This window comes from Scylla paramamosain, chromosome 15, assembly GCF_035594125.1.
Source record: "Scylla paramamosain isolate STU-SP2022 chromosome 15, ASM3559412v1, whole genome shotgun sequence".
NCBI classification, from domain to species: domain Eukaryota; kingdom Metazoa; phylum Arthropoda; class Malacostraca; order Decapoda; family Portunidae; genus Scylla; species Scylla paramamosain.
In genome coordinates, this window is record NC_087165.1 from 25,502,336 (window position 1) to 25,524,929 (window position 22,594).

The window sequence follows — 22,594 nt, forward strand, 5'->3', positions numbered from 1 at the left end:
TTGACTTATTGTCAGTGTCAAGGATTCAAAAATTGAGCATAGCATCTTGAGAGCACACAAGTCAGAGATATGGGACTTCAACAGTACAAATAACACAATATTCACCTGACTGTTGGTTCCTGAAAGACTCCAGTGAGGTGTGACTGTTGCTCCTCATTAACGGAAGTCTCCCAAGGTCTCTTCCGCTTGCTATCCACAGTACCACCTGAGGGAAACACACACACACAATCAACACTGCAGCATTACACAGCATGGGAGGCACGACAGGGTACACTGATATGCACATTCTAGAAAGGAAAAGAACTAAAGGAGTAGACTGTGCCATTTCTACACAGTAAATGTTGGTCTGGCAGTCAGGCAAGATGTGAGTAGTAGTAGTAGTAGTAGTAGTAGTAGTAGTAGTAGTTTTAATCCCTCAAACAACAGTCCTATTGCTTTAATTTCCTGCCTATCTAAAGTTTTTGAATCTATCATCAACAGGAAGATTCTTAAACATCTATCACTTCACAACCTTCTATCTGATCACCAGTATGGATTCCGTCAAGGCCGCTCTACTGGTGATCTTCTGGCTTTCCTTACTGAGTCTTGGTCATCCTCTTTTAGAGATTTTGGTGAAACTTTTGCTGTTGCCTTGGACATATCAAAAGCCTTTGATAGAGTCTGGCACAAAGCTTTGATTTCCAAACTACCCTCCTACAGTTTCTATCCTTCTCTCTGTAACTTCATCTCAAGTTTCCTTTCTGACCATTCTATTGCTGCTGTGGTAGACGGTCACTGTTCTTCTGCTAAATCTATTAACAGTGGTGTTCCTCAGGGTTCTGTCCTGTCACCCACTCTCTTATTATTCATTAATGATCTTCTAACCCATACTTCTTGTCCTATCCACTCCTACGCTGATGACATCACCCTGCACTTTTCCATGTCTTTTCATAGACATCCAACCCTTCAGGAAGTAAACAGTTCACGCAGGGAAGCCACAGAACGCCTCACTTCTCATCTCTCTAAAATTTCTGATTGGGGCAGAGCAAACTTGGTATTGTTCAGTGCATCAAAAACTCAATTCCTCCATCTATCAACTCAACACAGTCTTCCAAACTATCCCCTCTTCTTCAATGACACTCAACTGTCCCCCTCTTCTACACTGAACATCCTTGGTCTGTCCTTTACTTATGATCTAAACTAGAAACTTCACATTTCATCTCTAGCTAAAACAGCTTCTGTGAAGTTAGGCGTTCTGAGACGTCTCCACCAGTTTTTCTCACCCCCAGCTGATGACTCTGTACAAGGGCCTTATCCGTCCATGTATGGCAATCCATGTATGAAGAGTTATAAGGAAAGAACTTACTTATTAATGGTTACACTTGCAATAACACAATACCATGCCCAACACCTCACAGTCACTTGATCGAAGCCAACACCTCACAGTCACTTGATCGAAGCCAACACCTCACAGTCACTTGATCGAAGCCAACACCTCACAGTCACTTGATCGAAGCCAACACCTCACAGTCACTTGATCGAAGCCAACACCTCACAGTCACTTGATTGAAGGCAACACCTCACAGTCACTTTATTGAAGCCAACACCTCACAGTCACTTGATTGAAGCCACTCACTAGCTGACCAACTCATCTCAGCTTCAAGGCAACTCAATCTGGAAATAACAGACAATGGAAACAGGTGGGGCTTTTAATCTTCAAGGGACACGTTAAAAATCCTTTGTCAAACCAACAGTAGTGAATAATTCAGTCCCAGATTGTTAGAGAAATGCAAGTCAAAACAGTGAAGTGTAAACAGCAGGTAATTGTTGGTGTCATTGTGCCTGCCATTCAGTGGAAGGAGAGATAAATAAGTTGTCAATGTCCCTTCTACACAAATAAAAAAAACAGTACATTTATGCACACTGCTGCTAATCAATTTATTCTCCCTCAGCAACACTGCATTATATTCAACACCTGCTCACTAACTACTGTCTGTAAGTGAATCACTGAAACTACACACATCACTATTATCATTCTCTCTCTTTCTCTCTCTCTCTTTCTCTTTCAGAAGTATTTATACAACACAGTAAGTACTAGTAACACCTTGACTTGTTCTGCTTTGATCAATTGTTACGTGATACTGCCTCCACTATTTCAGCTTTTACTGTGTGGGTGAACAGTGGATCTTCCTGAGGCAGTGGTGGAGCAGGTGTTTCACTCTTGACACTGTGGGAGCAAAGATTGTCTTCCTTGCGATATACTACACAGTCAATGTATTGCCTCCACACACAGCAACACTGTTCTTCTGTTCCTCCAAACTTTGAGTTTCCTCACTACAGAATCCTTCAGAATAAACTCCAAGATTTGCTGAGGTGTTCCCACAAGGATCTTCCTTGGCTTTGTCAGCTTGCAGTCTCTCAAGGGCCTCAGTCAAGATTGTCCTCCAGGCCTGGCCACATGCTGCCTGTCTCCAAGGACACACCTACTCATTTCACTGATATAAGCAACCTTTTCAAAGCCCATCAGAGCATTTTCCATTTCTGACAACAAGCAATATTTAGTGGGCTCCTAAACACACACACACACACACACACACACACACACACACACACACACACACACACACACACACACACACACACACACACACACACACAAACCTGCAGGAATTTGTCTTACCCTTAGCCAGTACTCATCTTACACATATAAACAGCAGATAGCACACCTAGAGTGGTCACCACTTCCTGTGAGTGGCAGTGCACAGCTGTTTTCAGTATGAGTGGAAGGTCCACTGTCACACAGTCTTGTGACAGCCTGGACTGGACACTTGCTGAGCAGCTCTGGAACCTTCAGGGAGGTTTACTGCAAACCTGCACACTGAAAGAAAATGCAGTTTGAGTAAATGTACATATTATTATATAGAGACAAAACTGTAGTGAGTTATCTAAGGAACTTATGACAATGGTACAGAAGAATTACAAAGATATTACATGGTCCAAGCCTTCAATTCAAAGTAAGTGCTTCAGATTTACATAAACAATTCAGACAGCTTCTAAAATCTACATAAACAATTCATGCAGCTTCTAATTCCATCATTGAGCGTCATCAGCCGTTGGTCCTGGGTTGGCTCACAGTCGTCCCCAAGTGACGCACCTGGCTCACTCAACCCCACGTGCTTCATGGCTCTGTCTGTCTGTCACTCCTCCACACCTGGCTCACTCAACCCCACGTGCTTCATGGCTCTGTCTGTCACTCCTCCACACCTGGCTCACTCAACCCCACGTGCTTCATGGCTCTGTCTGTCTCACTCCTCCACACCTGGCTCACTCAATCCCACATGCTTCATCGCTCTGTCTGTCTGTCACTCCTCCACACCTGGCTCACTCAACCCCACGTGCTTCATCGCTGTCTGTCTCACTCCTCCACACCTGGCTCACTCAACCCCACGTGCTTCATCGCTGTCTGTCTCACTCCTCCACACCTGGCTCACTCAACCCCACGTGCTTCATCGCTGTCTGTCTCACTCCTCCACACCTGGCTCACTCAACCCCACGTGCTTCATCGCTGTCTGTCTGTCACTCCTCCACACCTGGCTCACTCAACCCCACGTGCTTCATCACTTTGTCTGTCTGTCTGTCTCACTCCACACCTGGCTCACTCAACCTCACGTGCTTCATTGCTCTATCTGTCTCACTTCACATTCTTACATGCCATTCTAAACCCTCTCCATTTCTGACAATCATACTTCAGTCACTCTCAACCGTTCAAAAGCCCAACTAGTTTCCAAGCCGCTCTTTACTACCACCCTAACACACCTGTTCCCTCAACTGCTACTCCTAACATTCCACACCGCCACAATGTTGCCTCTCACTGCCGCAATGTTGTATATCTAGCTGTCTTCTACTGCTATTTTCATGGTAACTGCTCTTCTGATCTTGTTAACTGCATGCCTCCCCTCCTTCTGCGGCCTTGCTGCACAAGATTTTCTTCTTTCTCTCACCCCTATTCTGTCCACCTCTCTAATGCAAGAGTTAACCAGTATTCTCAATCATTCATCCCTTTCTCTGGTAAACTCTGGAACTCCCTGCCTGCTTCTGTATTTCCACCTTCCTATGACTTGAATTCCTTCAAGAGGGAGGTTTCAAGACACTTATTCATCAACTTTTGACCACTGCTTTGACCCTTTTATGGGACTGCCATTTCAGTGGGCATATTTTTTTATTGGATTTTTGTTGCCCTTGGCCAGTGTCACTCATACATAAAACACACACACACACACACACACACACACACACACACAGAAATTATATTAGAAATTATTAGAAATTAGATAAGTTACCAGTCACGAGCCTACGCGACGCCATGTATGTGAGCAACGCATGTTTTTAAGCATCTGGAGCAAAGTGGTTAAAGGAAAACTTTTTGACTTGAAATGTAATTAGATTGATCACTTATTTTTTCTGGCTGACATTGTTTTTGGAAGGTGGCACTTAAGATATGTGAATGCTGTATCTAGATATAAACAAACATTCACAAATACTCATTCCATTATGTGTCTGTCATTAGGCCCTCAAATAAACAACAAATTAAGTGAAAAGTTACCATTTCCCTTCCTGGCTTGCGCTCTTGTTGCTCTGAGTTGTAGCAGCAGCGACGTGTGGCACCCAGGATGAAGGTGTCTGCAGGGTGGTCTGTGTCAGGGTGATGATGGCACACAGCACCAGCAACACCATGACAGCTCAAGCATCCTGTTGAAATTATCACATTTTTAAATGGTGAAAGGTGAAGGAAAAAGCTGTCTCCATGGAATGTGGAAGTACACAACAACAACTCTGAAAGATTTCTTACAATAATAAGTCATCATTCATTGTATCCTTTCTTGTTGGCCACAAGATTATCATACAAATTTTCCATAGACATCTGCAAATTGGTACCTCTAGCTGTTATTAAATATGATATTAAGTTTGATGAATGTATTTATTTCATTATACATGAAAGTTGTTGATTGCAAAAAAAATAATAACCAAAATATATTTTGACTTTTACTTTACAATGCCTTAACTGTTTCCTTTTAAAAAATTATGTAGATTGATTTTCTCATTTTAAAACTTATAGTCTAGACAACTAACTGGTCTTAAATTTTTTGTGATATACAAATAAAGTAAGAAAGAGAGCACATTTCACTAACACTCAAGGTGAAGTGTCCACCAATGATGGTGAAGGAGGTACACATGTAAACTCCAGTCTGACCAATGACCAACACAATTTGTCCACCTGCATGTCTCCATCGGGCACAAACTCCACCTCCCGCATCTGTGTCATGCCCACCACCACCGTCACCGTGGCAACACTGAAAAGTGGAATCTTATCATTCACACTGTTACAAAAAATATACTCCAATATGTATATATATATGGATTACTATTCCCAATGTTAAAAATTCTTTAGCTAATCTTACTTTGAGAGAGAGAGAGAGAGAGAGAGAGAGAGAGAGAGAGAGAGAGAGAGAGAGAGAGAGAGAGAGAGAGAGAGAGAGAGAGAGAGAGAGAGAGAGAGAGAGAGTGAGAGAGAGAGAATCAAGCCATTTGAAGTACATTTTTAGTTCCTTTACTTACACCATATTGCCTCTCTCTCTCTCTCTCTCTCTCTCTCTCTCTCTCTCTCTCTCTCTCTCTCTCTCTTAATAAATATGAAAACTAACACATTAACATAGGGAAGCTAATTCTAAAGACAGTCCTTAAATGACCCTGCCCCCCCCCCCCTCTCTCTCTCTCAGGTGGAGTTGGCAAGGTACCATCTCTGTCCCCGCCAATGTCTCTCATGACTTCAAGACGCCTCACTGTAACCTAACTTAACCTAACCTAACCTAATGTAATCTAACCAAACCTAACCTAATCTAATCTAATCTAACCTAACCTAACCTAACCTAATGTAATCTAACCAAACCTAACCTAACCTAATCTAATCTAACCAAACCTTATCTCACCTACTCTAACCTAACCTAACCTCACCTAACCTCACCTCCTCTCATCTAACCTAATAATTCCTCACCTAATCTAACTTAACTTCTTCACTTATGCTAGTTTAACCTAATGCAACCTTTGCTAACTCAATTACCTTAACTAACCTAATTAATCTGCTATAACTTAACATGATCTAACGTAACCTATGTCATCCAAATCTTAGTTTCATCTAATCTAATCTAACCTATGCAAGTTAATGTAAATTCATCTAATATAACCTAAACTATGCTAGTCTAACCTATCCTTAACTTACCTAACCTAACGCACTATCTTAACCTAACCTAACCTAACCTTACTTAGCCTTACAATCTAACACACTTCAACTTACATAGCCTAACCTACTAACTTAAAATACTAACTATAAATACTAATACTAACTTAATACTAACTTAAGACCTACCTATGCTTATATCACTTCTATATCCTCCTCCTCCTCCTCTTCCTCTTCCTCTTCCCTAACACAGTGACTCAGCGAAGCCAAGAAAATACGTAATTTCTGAATACTATCTTTAAGAGGTCCACCCAGTCAGCCCTCTTCTTCCTCCACCTCTTTCCTGACCTCCATCCTCCCTTCTTTACTCACGTGTCTCTCCCTCCCTACACACACACACACATACACACACACAGAGGGTCTCACAAGGGTAATACACACACACACCCAACCAGTCACCCACACCCACCCACATACATGTACACACGGACGCACACAGCCTGTCACCCTTACGTCAAACAGCTTACACCCTTCTATTCCCTGTCACTCATCCATCACACATACCCAGTCTCTCTCATCTTCTACTCTGTTAAATAACCAGTTAACGGTCCCAGCCTACTCCCAGTCCCCCTAGCCGGCCGGTTACTCTCTCATTAGGAGCATGACCCTAAAAAAATAAGTGACATGGGGCGGCGGTCAGAGAGAGGTAGCCTGGTCTGCCTACGGGAATCGAAAGCGTTTGTTTGGGTACGGTTTAAAGGGACGAAGGTTTAAAGGGACAGTCTCTGCGTGAGTGTGTTTGGTCAAATGCTGAATACTCACGCCTGGTTCGTCATATAGCCACATGGACAGGCACAGATCACTCCTCCACGACACACACATCCAAACACACAAAAACACTAACTAGTAACTGTACCTTTAGTTTCGTCTGCTCTCAAAATATTCCTCCATTACTAATGTAACCCACATTCCCTAGTGGTATACTTTCCTCGGAACACCCATATTTTTAAGAGCTTTTTATCCACCATATATGTCTCGGTTAACTCTGATCTTGGTTGGAAATTAAACTATATTGTATCAGTGTGGCCATCTTGAGGTCCCGGATGAAATGGCGAGCTGGGATTGGCTATTCACGACCCGTTGTCATGGTGATGGTGGATGCCATTCACTTGACAGCTCATATTTTCTCGCTATTGAAAGGAGTTTATTAGAGCGTAACTGAAGCGTGTAAAGGCATGATTCCGCACTATACTATTAAGATATTGTAGTTCTGACGTGTTCCTAGGGTTAGTAGGCTTGGATAAGGAGTATAACACAATTTAGATGGTGTGAAGAGCGGATGTTTTCGCGCGAAATTCAAACAATTCCAGCCTCTGATATTACGTATTAGACTTAAGATATTGTAGCAAGAAAGTATCTATGGAGTTAATAAGCTTGGGTAAAGAGTATAGGGGAATTTAAAGGACGTTTAAGAGACGGAGTGTGAGGAGAAGGTGTGTCAACGCGATTCAAGTAATTCAAACCTGTCTGAGTTGATTCCACAGAAGACTCTTAAGATATTATATTGCTGAGGTGTTCCTAGGGTTATTAAGATTGGGTAAAGAGTATAAGGGAATTTAAAGAGTGGATAAGGGAGGGAGTGGAGCGATTTGATGTCATATAGACCAAAGCCAGGTTACAGAGGGGTTTTATCTTGTAAAGGGGACGGTTCGGTTTTCTTGACCGAGTGACGAAGGAGAAGAAAAAAAAATAAGAAGAGACATCAGCCACTGAACCACAGGGAGAGGAGTGAAGGTCCTTTCTCACTGTTCCCTATATAAGACACAGGGAGAGGAGTGAAGGTCCTTTCTCACTGTTCCCTATATAAGACACCATACACTCTAGAACACCAGGTCAGAAATCAAGAAACACGTGCTATTACAATATAGGTGAAGCTTAAGGACACGTCAGTAATTCAGCAGCAGACAATATTTCACAACTCTGCTTCTCAAACCTTCTCGCAACGCAACCGGAATGTTTTAGAATGTTGTTCTTGTTCTGCTGTAGTTAAATGAATTACAGAATAAACAGGGAAGATAGATGTTTTCTTTTTTACCCAGAAACATAAAAACGTACATAATTTCTACTAGAACCTGATCAAAGTTAAGAGAGATAAGACGCCAGATCGTTTGAGGATACGAGTTTCTCTTCTGTTATATAAAAATTACAGAACAAACAAGAATAGATGGATTTTTGTGCTAGTCATGAAAATGCCTTTGAAAACCTAAATAACAGACCAGAACATGATAAAAGTTCAGATAAGACGCGGGAAGATATGATAACACGGATTCCTGTTGTGTAATAAGTTGAATTACATAAGAAACACGTAGAGCTGGATTATTTTTTTTCCCTAGTCACGAAAATACCTCTGAAAACCTAAATAGATCTCTAATTTATAAAAGTTAAGTAAGAAGCTGAACCATTTGGTAACACGAATTTCTGCTCTGTACTAAACTGCATTACAAAACAAAGACAGTAGCTAATATCGAATACATCACATCATATTTTATTTCCCAAATCACGCGTGGCAGCTTCCTACCTAATCCACCATGCCACTGTTTTTACCAAAGGCCGTGATTCTGTTGGTGAGTGACAGGGAGAACAGAACGTCTACACAACTATAGGGACTTGAGGTGGCTGGGATAACAAGTGAGGGCAAGACAGCGTCCTTCCCCCACTTGGCCACTGCACACACTGTATGACCAGGAGAGCTATCGTAATAATTCCATAGCAGAAACTTCTACACAGCGACGCATTTCCTTCAATAAACCGCTAACCACTGAAAAATAAACCCTCTGAACTCCACACGTGTAAACAAATAAACTAATCTATCTGTTATTGCTAATATTTGAGTGTCATTCACTTCAGAACATTAAAAAACATAAACAGAATGCCGGCGCGCTCTAGACAGTGGCGGCCTGGCTAACTCAGGCTAACTCTAATAACGTTTCATTTTGGCTCAAGGCATCTTAGCTTCCCCCCTCGGCTCTTTTTTCGCTCCCAAGTCTTTGTTCTCCCCTCAGGCAAGCTTCATATGCTCCCTGCCACGAATGCTGCAAGAAATATCGCCAGTCAGTGATGGGAAAAAGTGCTGAGAAATAGACGTACCATCTTAACTTGTGTACTCATCTCATATTATCGTTTATTTATTTTTTTTATTTTGTTATATAAGGAAACTGCATCTTGGTTCATGAGTTTTGAGTTTTGTTGACTGTACACTATGATTCTTGTGGTCTTGTCTTATTATTTCACGAGCTATGTCAACAGAAGAATAAATATGAGTTTTCTTTTTGTTTTTTTTCTTGAAACTAATCGGGGTCAGTCAAAACGCATGGAAATCTATCATTCTCAAAATTAATAACATGCGAATTAACGTAAATTTATTCTTCGCATTCTGAAAGATCTATAAAAAGTAAAAACTTGTCCTGAAATCAATTTGAAATGAGACTTATTGCAAATTTATTATATTCTGAGCCAGCCAGAAAAGAGTCCTCGCTGGTGGCACGTGAGCAATGAGTAAATATGAGGTACATTAAGGTTTCCATCAGTTCACCTGTTGGTTCCTGTCACATTCAGGCCCGATAAAATTTCAAGGACTATGTAGTGGTGTGTGTGAGTGTATTTATGTTTAAGAGGATATCATTGAATGTATGTTTATAGTTGTGTGTATGGCTTGGCTTAGAAAGTTTAATCTCTCTCTCTCTCTCCCTCTTTCTCTCTCTCTCTCTCTGTGTGTGTGTGTGTTCCGTTTTTCCTACTTTTGTATCTAACTTTTTTATCATTATCCCCTCCCGTTATACTCTCTCTCTCTCTCTCTCTCTCTCTCTCTCTCTCTCTCTCTCTCTCTGTTAGTAAATATTCTCCCTACGTGTCACTCTGGCGGTGGTGATGGTGATGGTGGTGATGGTGGTGGTGGTGGTTGTGTTGAAGCAAACAGTGGAATGCAGAGAGGAGTGTGTAAACATGTCTAGCCCAGGAACACAGTGGACACCCATAGCCTAGTTAGCAAAAGAGTTCACTGACCCCTACCACTGAACGCCCTTATAGTATCTTAATATAGAGCTTTCCTATCTTAATGTCCTTAACCTTAATGTCTAGCCCAGGAACACAGTGGACACCCATAGCCTAGTTAGCAAGAGTTCACTGACCCCTACCACTGAACGCCCTTATAGTATCTTAATATAAAGCCTTCCTATCTTAATGTCCTTAACCTTAATGTCTAGCCCAGGAACACAGTGGACACCCATAGCCTAGTTAGCAAGAGTTCACTGACCCCTACCACTGAACGCCCTTATAGTATCTTAATATAGAGCCTTCCTTTCTTAAACCGTGGAAGGATGGAACTGAAAGGGTAACAAACGTATATCGACTTTTTTTATGACTTTTTCTCCTTAATTAATGGAAGGAGAGAAGTAAAAGGGTAAGAAATACGTGAGCTAAGATGAACTGATGCTTTTTCTTTTCTTCTTTAATGCATTCTTTCACGCCAACATGCATTTCACCCCGTTAATTACGGTTCTAGTGTTTACGTCAATTGGAAGGAGAAATATTGGCCAGAATTCGGTGTTTTTTTCGTTCCCTGTTTAAATGTACGGTTCATTTTTCTCATTGTGTCTTTTTTCGTGGTATCTGAACACTGGTGACGCAGCATTCACTCCTTATGAATCTGAAGGAAGCATCACGTCACCTAAACTGCTGATATCTCTTTATGGTTCCTTAGGTAAATACGAGCAAGATAAACTAATGTAACGCCACCCCCCCCCTCCGGTTCCCCCCTCCGCCCTCCTCCTCACCGGTCCGATCAGAGCTCTAATGAGACGAGGCAAAGATCTTCACGGTGAAGAAGAAAGGAAGAGGAAGAGAGAAGAAGCACGCACACACAATAGAAAAAAAGAAAACATTTTTGATTGGTAATGGTTCTCGCCTTCATCGTCATGGCCAGAGGGTAGGGAGAGGTTAATGATCACACAGTACCTACAGTGTGGCTTTATTAGGAGGAACGAAAAATATAAAAATAGCAAAAATAATTAAATGAATAATACTGATGGGATTCTTTGGGTTGACTGACCCACTATGACACTTGAAATTCTGGTATGGCATATACACTTATACTCCGTTACTTAACACTACGAATACACAAGAAAATAATTACTTTTATAACTCCTCAAGAGCACCATTCATTCTGGGCACCGTTATATCCCTAAATAACGTCACAGCCTTCATTCATCACTTCTCTACGGCAATAATATTGCTCACAACACATTCACAGTAGATTATATTTGACTAAAGAAACATTACATGGCTAACGCTTTCCCAAGACTGTGGCCTGTCTCCACGTGGGACCAACACCGGCTATTTTATGTTGCCAGAGGGAAGGGAGACGCCATTCTGTCAACACGTACAGTCACTATATCTTCACTAGAGACATGGATAATAAACATGAACACAGTAATATTCACTTCTAAATAAAAGAAAAATCAAATATTTCAGAGCTACGAGACCCACCTGTTGCCAGAGGGAAGGGAGACGCCATTCTGTCAACACGTACAGTCACTATATCTTCACTAGAGACATGAATAATAAACATGAACACAGTAATATTCACTTCTAAATAAAAGAAAAATCAAATATTTCAGAGCTACGAGACCCACCTGTTGCCAGAGGGAAGGGAGACGCCATTTTGTGCTCTCTCCCTCAACACCCACAGGCATCTGAAGTTATTGGAATCTTAGCTAGTTCTCTCTCTCTCTCTTCTTTCACAAATAATTTTACTGAACCGTGAGTTTAAATAAAAATGCAGGAATAATTGGCTAGCAAGGTGAGCATATAGGCTGGACATTAGTTGAAGTTAATAATTGAATTCTAAATTACTAACATATTTTATAAGCTAGGGTATGATACCTTATGAGTTACTGGTAGGCTGACGCAACATGATGTAATTCTATTATTCGTATTACCATTGATTAGAGAAAACTACAGTTGAAATAAGTAAAGACTATTTATAATAAATGTTTCAAGACTTTTAAATCACTCCCACGAATACACGCCTTATAAAAATACTTTTTTCATATAATCACTAAACCTTTAATTACCGCTATTATCCTCCTCTTCACCGCAAGCTACAAAAGAAAACAATTATTGGGGAGACTCAAAGAAACTCACTAGCTCTGCCCTTGGACTGCTATCATCCTTCAACATTGAGAGTACTATGAGAACTGCTGGTATGGACAGAGGAAATGAGAGAATAGGAAGTTAATTTAGTTTTCCATAAGCTATAGAACTGTTGAAGAGGCTGGTACAAAAATGAGCCTAAAATGTCATAGGTGGTTACAGGACAAGTTGCCTACAAAAGGTTATATTAACAGATACACTATTTGATAAGCTGACAGTGTTTCTGAATTCATATGAGAAAATAGTAATAAGTGATAATTTACCTAACTGCATTGGTGATAAATGAAGGCGTTGAGGCAAACGTCAGGGTGTGAGAGGTAAGGTGGACACACAGGGAGCAGGAATGACAATACTGGTGTGGTAAACTGCTTCATTAATTCCACTCTCATCAAATTCATACCTCTTGCACAATTACAGTTCCTTCAAAACCAAAACCAACACCAGCTTGATAAATTGCAATCAATGTTTCAAATTCATACCTCTTGCACTTACACTTCCTTCAAAACCAAAAACACCAGCTTGATAAATTGCAATCAATGTTTCAAATTCATACCTCTTGCACTTACACTTCCTTCAAAACCAAAAACACCAGCTTGATAAATTGCAATCAATGTTTCAAATTCATCTTAACCTCAATTATATACAAAAATTGAAAAAGAAAAAAAATACTTGCTTTTATAACCTTTACATACATACACATTAAAGAAATTTTCATTATGTATTCAAACTCATAACATTTTGTGTAGTAATATTTAAACAGCTGACCATCCCAGGACTCAGCTCCAGCCAGTTGTGTTTGAGGAGAAAGTTTCAACCAGAAGAGAAATTAAGGTACTGAGATTCCAGCCAGAAGTCACCAGAACCTAACCAAGGGCCAGGTTCTAGGGCTTCCTTACCTGCTCACATTAAACCAAGTGGTGAGACTGACTGCTAAACTAGAGTACAGCTTTCATTTAACCCATAAAGAGTGGGTACCTTTAAATAAATAGATGAGTTAAATACCTTAAACATCTGAAACTGGATGCCATTTTTGTCAGGAAGCTAAATAAGTGTTGATGTGATGAGTTCGCACACTTTTGTTTTCAGTAAGTAGGGCTTGTCTGTCACTGTCCCATCACCACAGCCCTCTCATCACCCACTCCACTCCACAGCAGAACACTAGATGAGTGATCTGACACAAGCAGGAATGAGTGACTGACCCCTTCTCCTGTGCCTGTCTTTCACAATCAGCTGCATTTGATTTGCATTCATGGCAGGCTCAGCACCGACCATTTACAAGGAGCACCCACACTTCATGGGCTAAGTAAATAAATGGGAAAAGAAAGTACGTCAAAATCATAAATAAGAATTCCGTTAAATGTCAGTCTTCTAACTCTGGCACTAAGTAACAGAGCTGGAACAAAATAAAGGTAAACACTGGACTGGAAGAATTTACACGTGGAAAAATTGAATTCCACGTCACTCGTCAGACTGCAACATTTAGCACAGACCATCACTTCCCTTCCACAGGAGTTTTGTAAGCCACTCAGGTCCAGTTCAGTACATTCCCTGCCTTCAGCAAGCAGCAACATACAAGACAACACTCACAGACAGGACTTCAGGTTAAAATACTATGTAGCTACCTATCTACTTTGTCATTATCACGTAGCAGACTCTACAGCCACGTGTGCGAGGGACCGCCTGCCCCGCACACCGCCGCCAGTACCCAGGCAGCTACTACTTCTATTAAGCGGAGATCTCAAAGGTGGATTCTACCCCGTACAGTCCCAGTATTGCTGTGTTGGCCAGGAAGAACTTGGCTTTCTTCACATTTGTCCCTGCAAGTAAAGAAAATTCCACTTAGCACAAGTCCAGTCAGTGATCAAGATAAGGGGACTAAATGTTGCAGCAGGCTAAAGAATATTCCTGCAAAAAATGAGTAATGTAGTGAAAGATAAGACTTAACATCTGCATCTTCAGTCAAGTGATGATTAAAACTTGCTTTATTTTCTCCTTCAGAATAATCAACATAATTTCATTGTGAGGGAGTTCCAAGGCTGTACAAGATATCAGAGTATCCTTGCTTGGTGACTGAAATATATTCCTAGTAACTATGGGTTAAGATATGCTGCTGCAGAGACCTCCAAGTTCAACTGTTCTATGTGAGACTGTACCCAAAACACAGAGATGGGTTTTGTTGCCTTGAGATGCCACCTGGTACTACAGAAGCTTCTTATTTTGTCTTGTCAGACTCGCCTGGTCAGTCTACAACTCACCCTCGCCTGAGAACTCCTTGCCATCGATGTCGGCGGTGACGGTGAAGAAAGGCTTGTTATCCCTGGTGGTCTGGTTAGTGTTGTACAGCAGGCCAGGCTTCATCTGGTGCAGCACCATCACGGGGTGCATGGACGCCGCACCTTCTGGGACCTGCTTGGCCGGATTGGGAACTTTCACAGGTTCAGTTGACTGGAATGGAAAGTTTGATTCTGCTTTCACTGGCTCGGTTAACTGAAAGAAATAAAATACAAAAGAAGCTTGATATGGCAAGGCAAGGACAGTTCATGTGTACATTATCATCAGCTATACTTCACTATGTTCATGGTCATATTCTGACAAATTCACGAGTGTTTCTCCTTCTAATCTCAGTGTTTCTCCTTCTAATCTCACTATCTATACTCTCAATTCTTTACTGATTATAAAAACACAATGAAATGGCTGCCACTTTCTTGCTGCCCCAGATGCCGCCACCATCACAACCTGGTGTGGTGTGAAGGCTCCACTCAAGCACTCACTGCCTCAGGCCACTCTGTAATTGGAACTAGTCACAGAGGGCCAAGTACAGCTTACTGGGCTCTTAGGGGAGGACTTCAACAGGTGATGGTGGGAATGGACATCACCCTCACCTAGCTAAGAATTTAAAGAGTTCCTATTTATCTTCCTTATCGGAATATCTTTCACTACATTGCTTGAATCTTTCAGCCTGGAGTTAGCTATAAGGGCATTTCTTCTATCACTGTTTTGTGGTTAGGTTAATATTATGATAATGGAGAGAAAGCATAATTTACTTGGGAAGCTGCCTTTATAACAAGCAGTAAGATGCAAGGGGGTGGGGAGCAAAGGAACACAAAGATACCAAACCTTGTCAACTTTACGGGAAGAAAAGAAAATTGTACGTCTAACTCCATTCCCCTTCAACTTTCAAATCAACTCCTGGTAACTCATTCATCATCATCGTCAACATTCTATTTGTGCCCATCTCTCTCATTTCTTCCAGTAATCAATTTTAAGGTCATTTGCAACAAGGGTACCACTCACAACACCTCCCAGGACAAGGACACCAGCACAGGAGCAACACCAGGAACCACAACGCCTGATCAAATTATGAAACTTAACATAGTACGAAAAACTTCACACACCATCCTCCCTACCTCCAGGCTTCTCCCAGGGGCACTTGCGGGTCTCTGCCTGCCGTTCCCCCTCCTGCACTGAGGCGTCACTGTCGGACACCATCACGTGGGACTGTTGGGGAGAGAGTCACATGGAGAATGGAGTCTAAATTAAACCTAATAAAATTAAACGCAATCTAAATCAAATATAAGACCACTGCCATCATTCTAACACTGCCGTCCCATGTTCCTCTCATCCCCTCACCTCCTGTCCCTCCATTTTCATGTCCATATCAGGTGCATGCATGTCTGTGTTGCGGTGGTTGTCCTGGCCAGCCGTGTCCGAGCTGTTCTGGTTGAAGTTGAGATTGGCGGCAGGTTGACCGTTCAGTTCGGGGGCTGGGAAATGCGTCCACGGCAGGCTCAGGCACAGCTGTACGCCAGTTTCCACCGCAACCTGAAGTATATAGATGAAAGGAAAAAAATAAAGGAATAGAGAGAGAAGGAGAAAGGAAAAACATGAATGAAATTGAGATGGAAAAAAAAAAACAAGGGAAAAAAAATGAATGAAGCAAAGAAAATAAAGTACAAAACACATAAGAAAATTCCCACTATTTGCCATCTTCTTCATAAATCAACACACACACACACACACACACACACACACACACACATACACACATACACACACCCAGAAACATCTCTCAATGTCTCTGTTTGTCTTTTTCTCTCTCCATCTCTGTTACTTTATCCCTGTCTCTGTCTGTCTCTCTGTCAGTGTATGCCTCTTGGTCTGTCTAACCCTGCCTCTGTCTATCTCTCTCTCTGTCAATGTATGCCTCTCTCTCTCTCTGTCTGTCTAAAACTCTCTCTCTCTCTCTCTCTGCATCTCTGTCAGTCTATCCCTCCCTCTCTCTCTCTCTGTCTGTCTGTCTGTCTGTCTGTCTGTCTCACAAATACTCACACATACTCACTTGGTTGGCAGGTTGATCCTCTATCCACGTGGAAGTCCCTGTACAAAAAACACCTGTCTATTTTCACCTGTCATCCCCATCCATAAATCTGACTGTCTTCTTTTAAGGCTCTCTAATGACTCAGCAATACAGGAGCTTTGAAAGATGGTTACACACATTTGAGTGAAGTGTGAATAAAGGCTGAGGATTTAAAAGATGGTTTGACAATATTTGAGTGATGTGTGAATAAAGGGTGAGGAAAGTGTCTTCATAAAAAGAGAAATTATTGAATATTCTGTGCAAGAATTGAGATGAAAAACTATCTTGAGAAAGTACATTACCTTCATGAAACAGACCAATTATTGAATATTCTGTGCAATTGAGATGAAAAACTATCTTCCTCCTCGTCTTCTTCACAAACAATGCAGTCTCTCACCCAATATGGAAGCAAATGTGCATGATCTGTGACGTCCCTTCATCCATGACTGTCTCCTCCTCCTCCTCCTACTCCTCCTCCTCCTCCTCTGTGGTGGGGCGGTTCCAGGGGCGACTCAGGTTAAGCTGGTTGGTTAGGTTTTGTCTGCATAGAGGTAGTAACCCTTGTCTGGCAGAGCAGAAGTTAGGTTAGGTTAGGTTAGGTTAGGTTAGGTTAGGTTGCATTAAGTTAGGTTAGGTTAGGTTAGGTTAGGTTGCGTTAAGTTAGGTTAGGTTAGGTTACGTTAAGTTAGGTTAGGTTAAGTTAGGTAGAGAGAGAGAGAGAGAGAGAGAGAGAGAGAGAGAGAGAGAGAGAGAGAGAGAGAGAGAGAGAGAGAGAGAGAGAGAGAGAGAGAGAGAGAGAGAGAGAGAGAGAGAGAGAGAGAGAGAGAGAGAGAGAGAGAGAGAGACAGAGAGAGAGAGAAAATTAGACAGACAGAGAGATGTAAAGATAGAGAGGTAGAAAACAGAGATAAAAAGACATAGAGAGACTGATAGACAGATTAATGGATAGGTAGATAGATGGATAGATGGATAGATAGATAGATAGATCAATAGACAGATAGATAGGTAGACAGATAGACTGATTGATAGATACATATATGGATGAAAAAGTCAGATAGGAAAGCAAGCACAACAACAACAACAACAACAACAACAGACAAGCAACATAAACAACAGCAACAAACACACATATATAACCACTACATACACACACACACACACACACACACACACACACACACACATATTAAAACATTCTGCTACAGCAAATACACACACACACACACACACACACACACAGACACACACACACACACACAGACAGACAGAGAGTGATAAAGAAAGAGAGAGAGAGAGAGACAGTACACCCAAACATAGACACCTGGCTTCCCATCCCGTACTCTGCAACACAACAACAACCATCAATGTATCAAGCAACATGCTATATAATTCTTTCAGTTATTTCCACTCCCTTCATTCCCCTACTCTGTTTTCCCCATTCCTTGACTCCTTATCCCCACTTCCTTCTCTCATCTATACTTGTTTTCCCCATCCCTCAACTCTATCCCCATTCCTTTCTCTCCTCTAACTGTGAGCCCATTCATCTACTCCATCACTAGCTCAAGAACTAACCGTTTCCTTGGGCACCCCTGGGTCTGGCATGCTCCTGTCAGGGGAGAGGGCAGGGAGGGATGAGATGCTGAACAGGTCCACCTCCTGCAGTTCCCCTTGCAGCACCCGCCGTGCACTGACGACTGGTGACGTCAGCTGTGGAGGAGGTGTGGGGTCAGGGTAGCCAAAATATTAAACGGTAATGCTTAATACTTTCAAAAGACTCTAATTGAATTGACATGGGTTTTCAAATGTTTCTATGGTTCTAGTGACAGATTAACAAGAGAAACACCCTTAAGAACCTGGCTATTTCTGTTCCTCTGCATTCTCTCATCACGGTGAGGCTACAGGAATGTCAAGAGTGTTTCTATGGTTCTAGTGACAGATTAACAAGAGAAACACCCTTAAGAACCTGGCTAGTTCTCTGTTCCTCTGCATTCTCTCATCACGGTGAGGCTACAGGAATGTCAAGAGTGTTTCTATGGTTGTAGTGACAGATTAACAAGAGAAACACCCTTAAGAACCTGGCTATTTCTGTTCCTCTGCATTCTCTCATCACGGTGAGGCTACAGGAATGTCAAGAGTGTTTCTATGGTTCTAGTGACAGATTAACAAGATTTCTACATAATTAACAGGAGAAACACTCTTGAGCACCCAGCTAATCACCTGTGGCCTTGAAAAACAGTCACAGTGAGAGAGTAAAGCATTTCTGAATACGGCAAAAGGAGGAGGCCAGCTACTCACCAAACTTGCCGGCCTGCATTTGGGGGAACGTGACGTCACTCTGGCACGTCACCTTCTGCCCCTGACCCACACCCTGCACCTCAATCACATCCTCCAAGTTTTCCTGCAGGATGAGAAAAGGAGGAATTAGGTTAAGTTAGGTTAATATTAGCAAGTGTTTATGTTCTATATAAAAGTTGCTTCCTAGGTGTTTTATCATGTTTGGTTCTATTGTAGTCCATTATCACACCCTTGTGCATTTCCTGGTGGTGGTGATGGTAATGACAGTGGTGAAGGTGCATGGCAGTACCTGGAGGGGGTTGGGCAGGGTCACCATCACCATCTTGCCGTCACTTGCTTTCACCACCAGAGAGGAGCCACACGGGTCAACCTGGTGAGGAGAAATAATGAGATTTGTCACCACCAAACTGTCTGGATTGAGAGGTAGTTACAAGTGCTGGAAGAGAGAGAAGTAGAAAGGTGCACTGGTGATGTTAATAAATGAAGTGTTATATGGCAGTAAGGCATCTCAACTTTTTATCATGACTCAACAAGGAGCAAGGAGCAGGCTTCTCTCTCTCTCTCTCTCTCTTATTCTTTAACTCTCCTCCAGACTCCCTCTCTCTCCCTGCTTGCCTTTCTCCCGTCTCTCTTTCTCTCCCTCGCTCCTCTTCCCCTCCCCTCTCCTCTCCCAGGCTACTTACTCTGTCTCTCTCCCTTGCTTCTCTCCCTTGCGTCTCTCGTCCCTTGCCTCTCTCACCTCTTGAAGAATAACAATATAAACCTGAAGTAACAAACGCAAGGAGTGAGGAGGTGAAATAAGCCGGCGTGCCACCACCACCACCACCACTGTCCTCACCTGTGCCACGGTGCCCACTGTGTGCCGCAGCCGGTGGTACACAGACGCCTGTTCCCACACAGATAGGTAGATAGACTGACAGACACACAGACACACAGATAGATAGATTGATAGACACACACACACACACAGATAGATAGATTGATAGACACACACACACAGATAGATAGATTGATAAACACACACACAGATAGATAGATTGATAGACAGACAGACAGATGTAGATTAAAGGATGTTTGATAGATACAAACAGATAGACAGACAGAAAGACAGATACAGACAGGCACACACAAAAAACGCACAATTCCCTTTCAAAACACACAAAAAACACACAATTCCCTTCCAAATCACACCAAAACACACAGATTCTTTCCAAAACACACAAAAAAGAATACCATTTTCTCCAAAACACACCAAAAAACACAGATTTTCTCCAAAACACACAAAAAACACACAATTCCCTTTCAAAACACACAAAAAACACACAATTCCCTTCCAAAACACACACCACACAGATTTTCCACAAAACACCCCAAAAACACAAAATTCCCTTCCAAAACACACCACACCACACAGATTTTCCACAAAACACCCCAAAAACACAAAATTCTCTTCCAAAACACACCAAACCACACAGATTTTCCACAAAACACCCCAAAAACACAAAATTCTCTTCCAAAACACACCAAACCACACAGATTTTCCACAAAACACCCCAAAAACACAAAATTCTCTTCCAAAACACACCAAACCACACAGATTTCTCCAAAACATCCCTAAATAACCCTAAAAATTACCGTAAAATTAGGGGAAAAACTTAAAAAAAACACCAAAAATCTTATGAGGAAAACGTGGGAGACAGTGCAGTGACCACGGGGCTCCCTATTTCCCTTAATTTCTCCCTTATTTCAGATCCCCCGCGGCTCCTCAGGGTCCCCAGGGGCTCACCATGGATGCAGGGAACTGGGGTACTGGGGGCGGCCTCCGGGGTGGGGAATTACTTGAGAAATTTGCGAAAAAAGATAAGATTTCTATGCACTGTGGTAGTAAACACGAGGGAACTGTTGTCTTGATCTTGATCTTGATGGTACAGGTGGCACAGGATCACTCCTGAGTCAGGCCTCTGAATCGGCAACTCCTGTAGAAGGGAAAAAAAAGAGAGAAACGAACAGCATCCTCTATACTAATTGTTCATACACCTGGCACGCCACATTCTCTCCAGAAACTCTTTCACCGCCTCAATCATCCTTTCATTCGCCTCTCTACACAGTCCCAGCAACAACACCATCCATTCCTTTCCTGTCTTCTCCACTCTTTCATTCCTATCATGCCCTAACTCAGTCAGTATCACTTGCATCATCTCATTCCTGTCTCTGGCATACTGCACACACTCCAGCACCACATGTTCCACCGTCTCATCCTCTCCCATGTCACACATCCGGCACACTTTGCTGTGGGACTCAGACCACCTGTAACTCCTCGCATTCACATCCATACACTGTGCCCTCGCTCGGAAGAGAAGATCACCGCCCAGGCTTCCATCATACCACCTTTCATACCTCGGGGCCTCTTTCTCCTTGTACCATTCCAGGGTCTTCTTTCTTTCCATCTCATTCTTCCATTCATTCAGTCCCACACATTTCACTTCTTTGTCTATCTCATTCTTCCATTTTCTCACATCCCATTCGGCTCCCATTCTTCCTCCTCTTGTTACCACCCATTCACGCTCATTTTGATTCCTCCCAGCCATTCTTATCGCCCACACAACTTGTAATCCACTCCTGTCTGTCATTCACATGCACCTCTTCCTCCATTTGCTTCCACTTTCATTCCACAGGTACACCTTCCTTGCTATTCTTGCATCATCCATTCTCTCAAGCCTCAATTCTCTCCACTTCATCTCTACTGATTCTTTCATCCAGTTCATCTGCATTCTTCCTTTCCAGTGTTACACATTCTTCTCTCACACTAAACATCTCACCTACCCCACCTACTTCTTCCCAGAACCCTTTGATTGCCTCCCTGATTCCATCCTTCTCTGTTATAACTACACCCTCCACTTTTAGACTCTCCACACCAACACTGCCTGACATATTCTCACCTCTCATGAACTTGTACCATTCACGGCCACCTTCCATACCTTTCTCCCTTAAAGATTGAATCACGCTCCTTTCACTCTTCACTTTAGCATTCATTATCATTCGTCTTGTCAACCGCTGCTGCTTCACATACGCTGCCCATGCATTCTGATACTCATTCTCTGTCTCATCGCTTTCATGCCTTTTTCCTCAGCCATCTACACTGTCTACTCATTCTCTTTCGCTCATTTCACCATGGTTTACAGACATTCTTTCTTCTACCTACTCTCACAAACCCTGTCTGGTTCTCAGCAGCACCCCTCACGTCCTCAACCAGTTTCTCATTCAGATACTCCACGCCCCTTGTGTACATACAACGGGCGTCATAATGGAGCTGGACGAAATACCGCTTTTTTAATACAAATACCTAAATATTCACTAATTCACAATAATTTTGCACAATGTTCGTCGTGGCTGATGTTGATTCATGCATGGTGTATGTAAATGTCATCTGAACCCTCTCTGGTTAGATTTCGTTGTGATATTAGGGATTTAATATTTCTCCATTTTCTCCCCTTGGCTAATGTCCACCTGCTTCCAAC

General features: G+C 42.2%; 1 protein-coding gene across 16 annotated transcripts in view; it reads right to left on the minus strand.

The window, feature by feature from the left end:
- The window catches only part of LOC135107733 (uncharacterized), a 25,215-nt gene extending 2,751 nt beyond the window's left edge, over positions 1–22,464 (minus strand). For 2 of the 16 annotated variants that reach the window (XM_064017995.1, XM_064017996.1), the window contains exons 1-14: positions 22,279–22,456; positions 20,863–21,052; positions 19,366–19,446; positions 19,077–19,179; positions 18,354–18,488; positions 16,055–16,246; positions 15,832–15,922; positions 14,680–14,911; positions 11,905–14,241; positions 5,169–5,330; positions 4,583–4,728; positions 2,706–2,857; positions 1,346–1,653; positions 106–205 (exon numbers count right to left, since the gene is read on the minus strand). In XM_064017995.1, coding sequence (XP_063874065.1) covers positions 14,862–14,911; positions 15,832–15,922; positions 16,055–16,246; positions 18,354–18,383 — 363 coding nt within the window. In that variant the 5' untranslated portion in view covers positions 18,384–18,488; positions 19,077–19,179; positions 19,366–19,446; positions 20,863–21,052; positions 22,279–22,456 and the 3' untranslated portion in view covers positions 106–205; positions 1,346–1,653; positions 2,706–2,857; ... (2 more) ...; positions 11,905–14,241; positions 14,680–14,861. Of the gene's footprint in view, positions 1–105; positions 1,654–2,659; positions 2,858–4,582; positions 4,729–5,168; positions 5,331–11,904; positions 14,242–14,679; positions 14,912–15,093; positions 15,210–15,819; positions 15,923–16,054; positions 16,247–16,763; positions 16,899–17,083; positions 17,347–18,353; positions 18,489–19,076; positions 19,180–19,305; positions 19,447–19,759; positions 19,840–20,862; positions 21,053–22,278 lie in introns of those variants that run through there. The other 14 variants (XM_064017991.1, XM_064017994.1, XM_064018000.1 and 11 more) reach the window with 13 other exon arrangements.
- Positions 22,465–22,594: the final 130 nt, after the last annotated feature.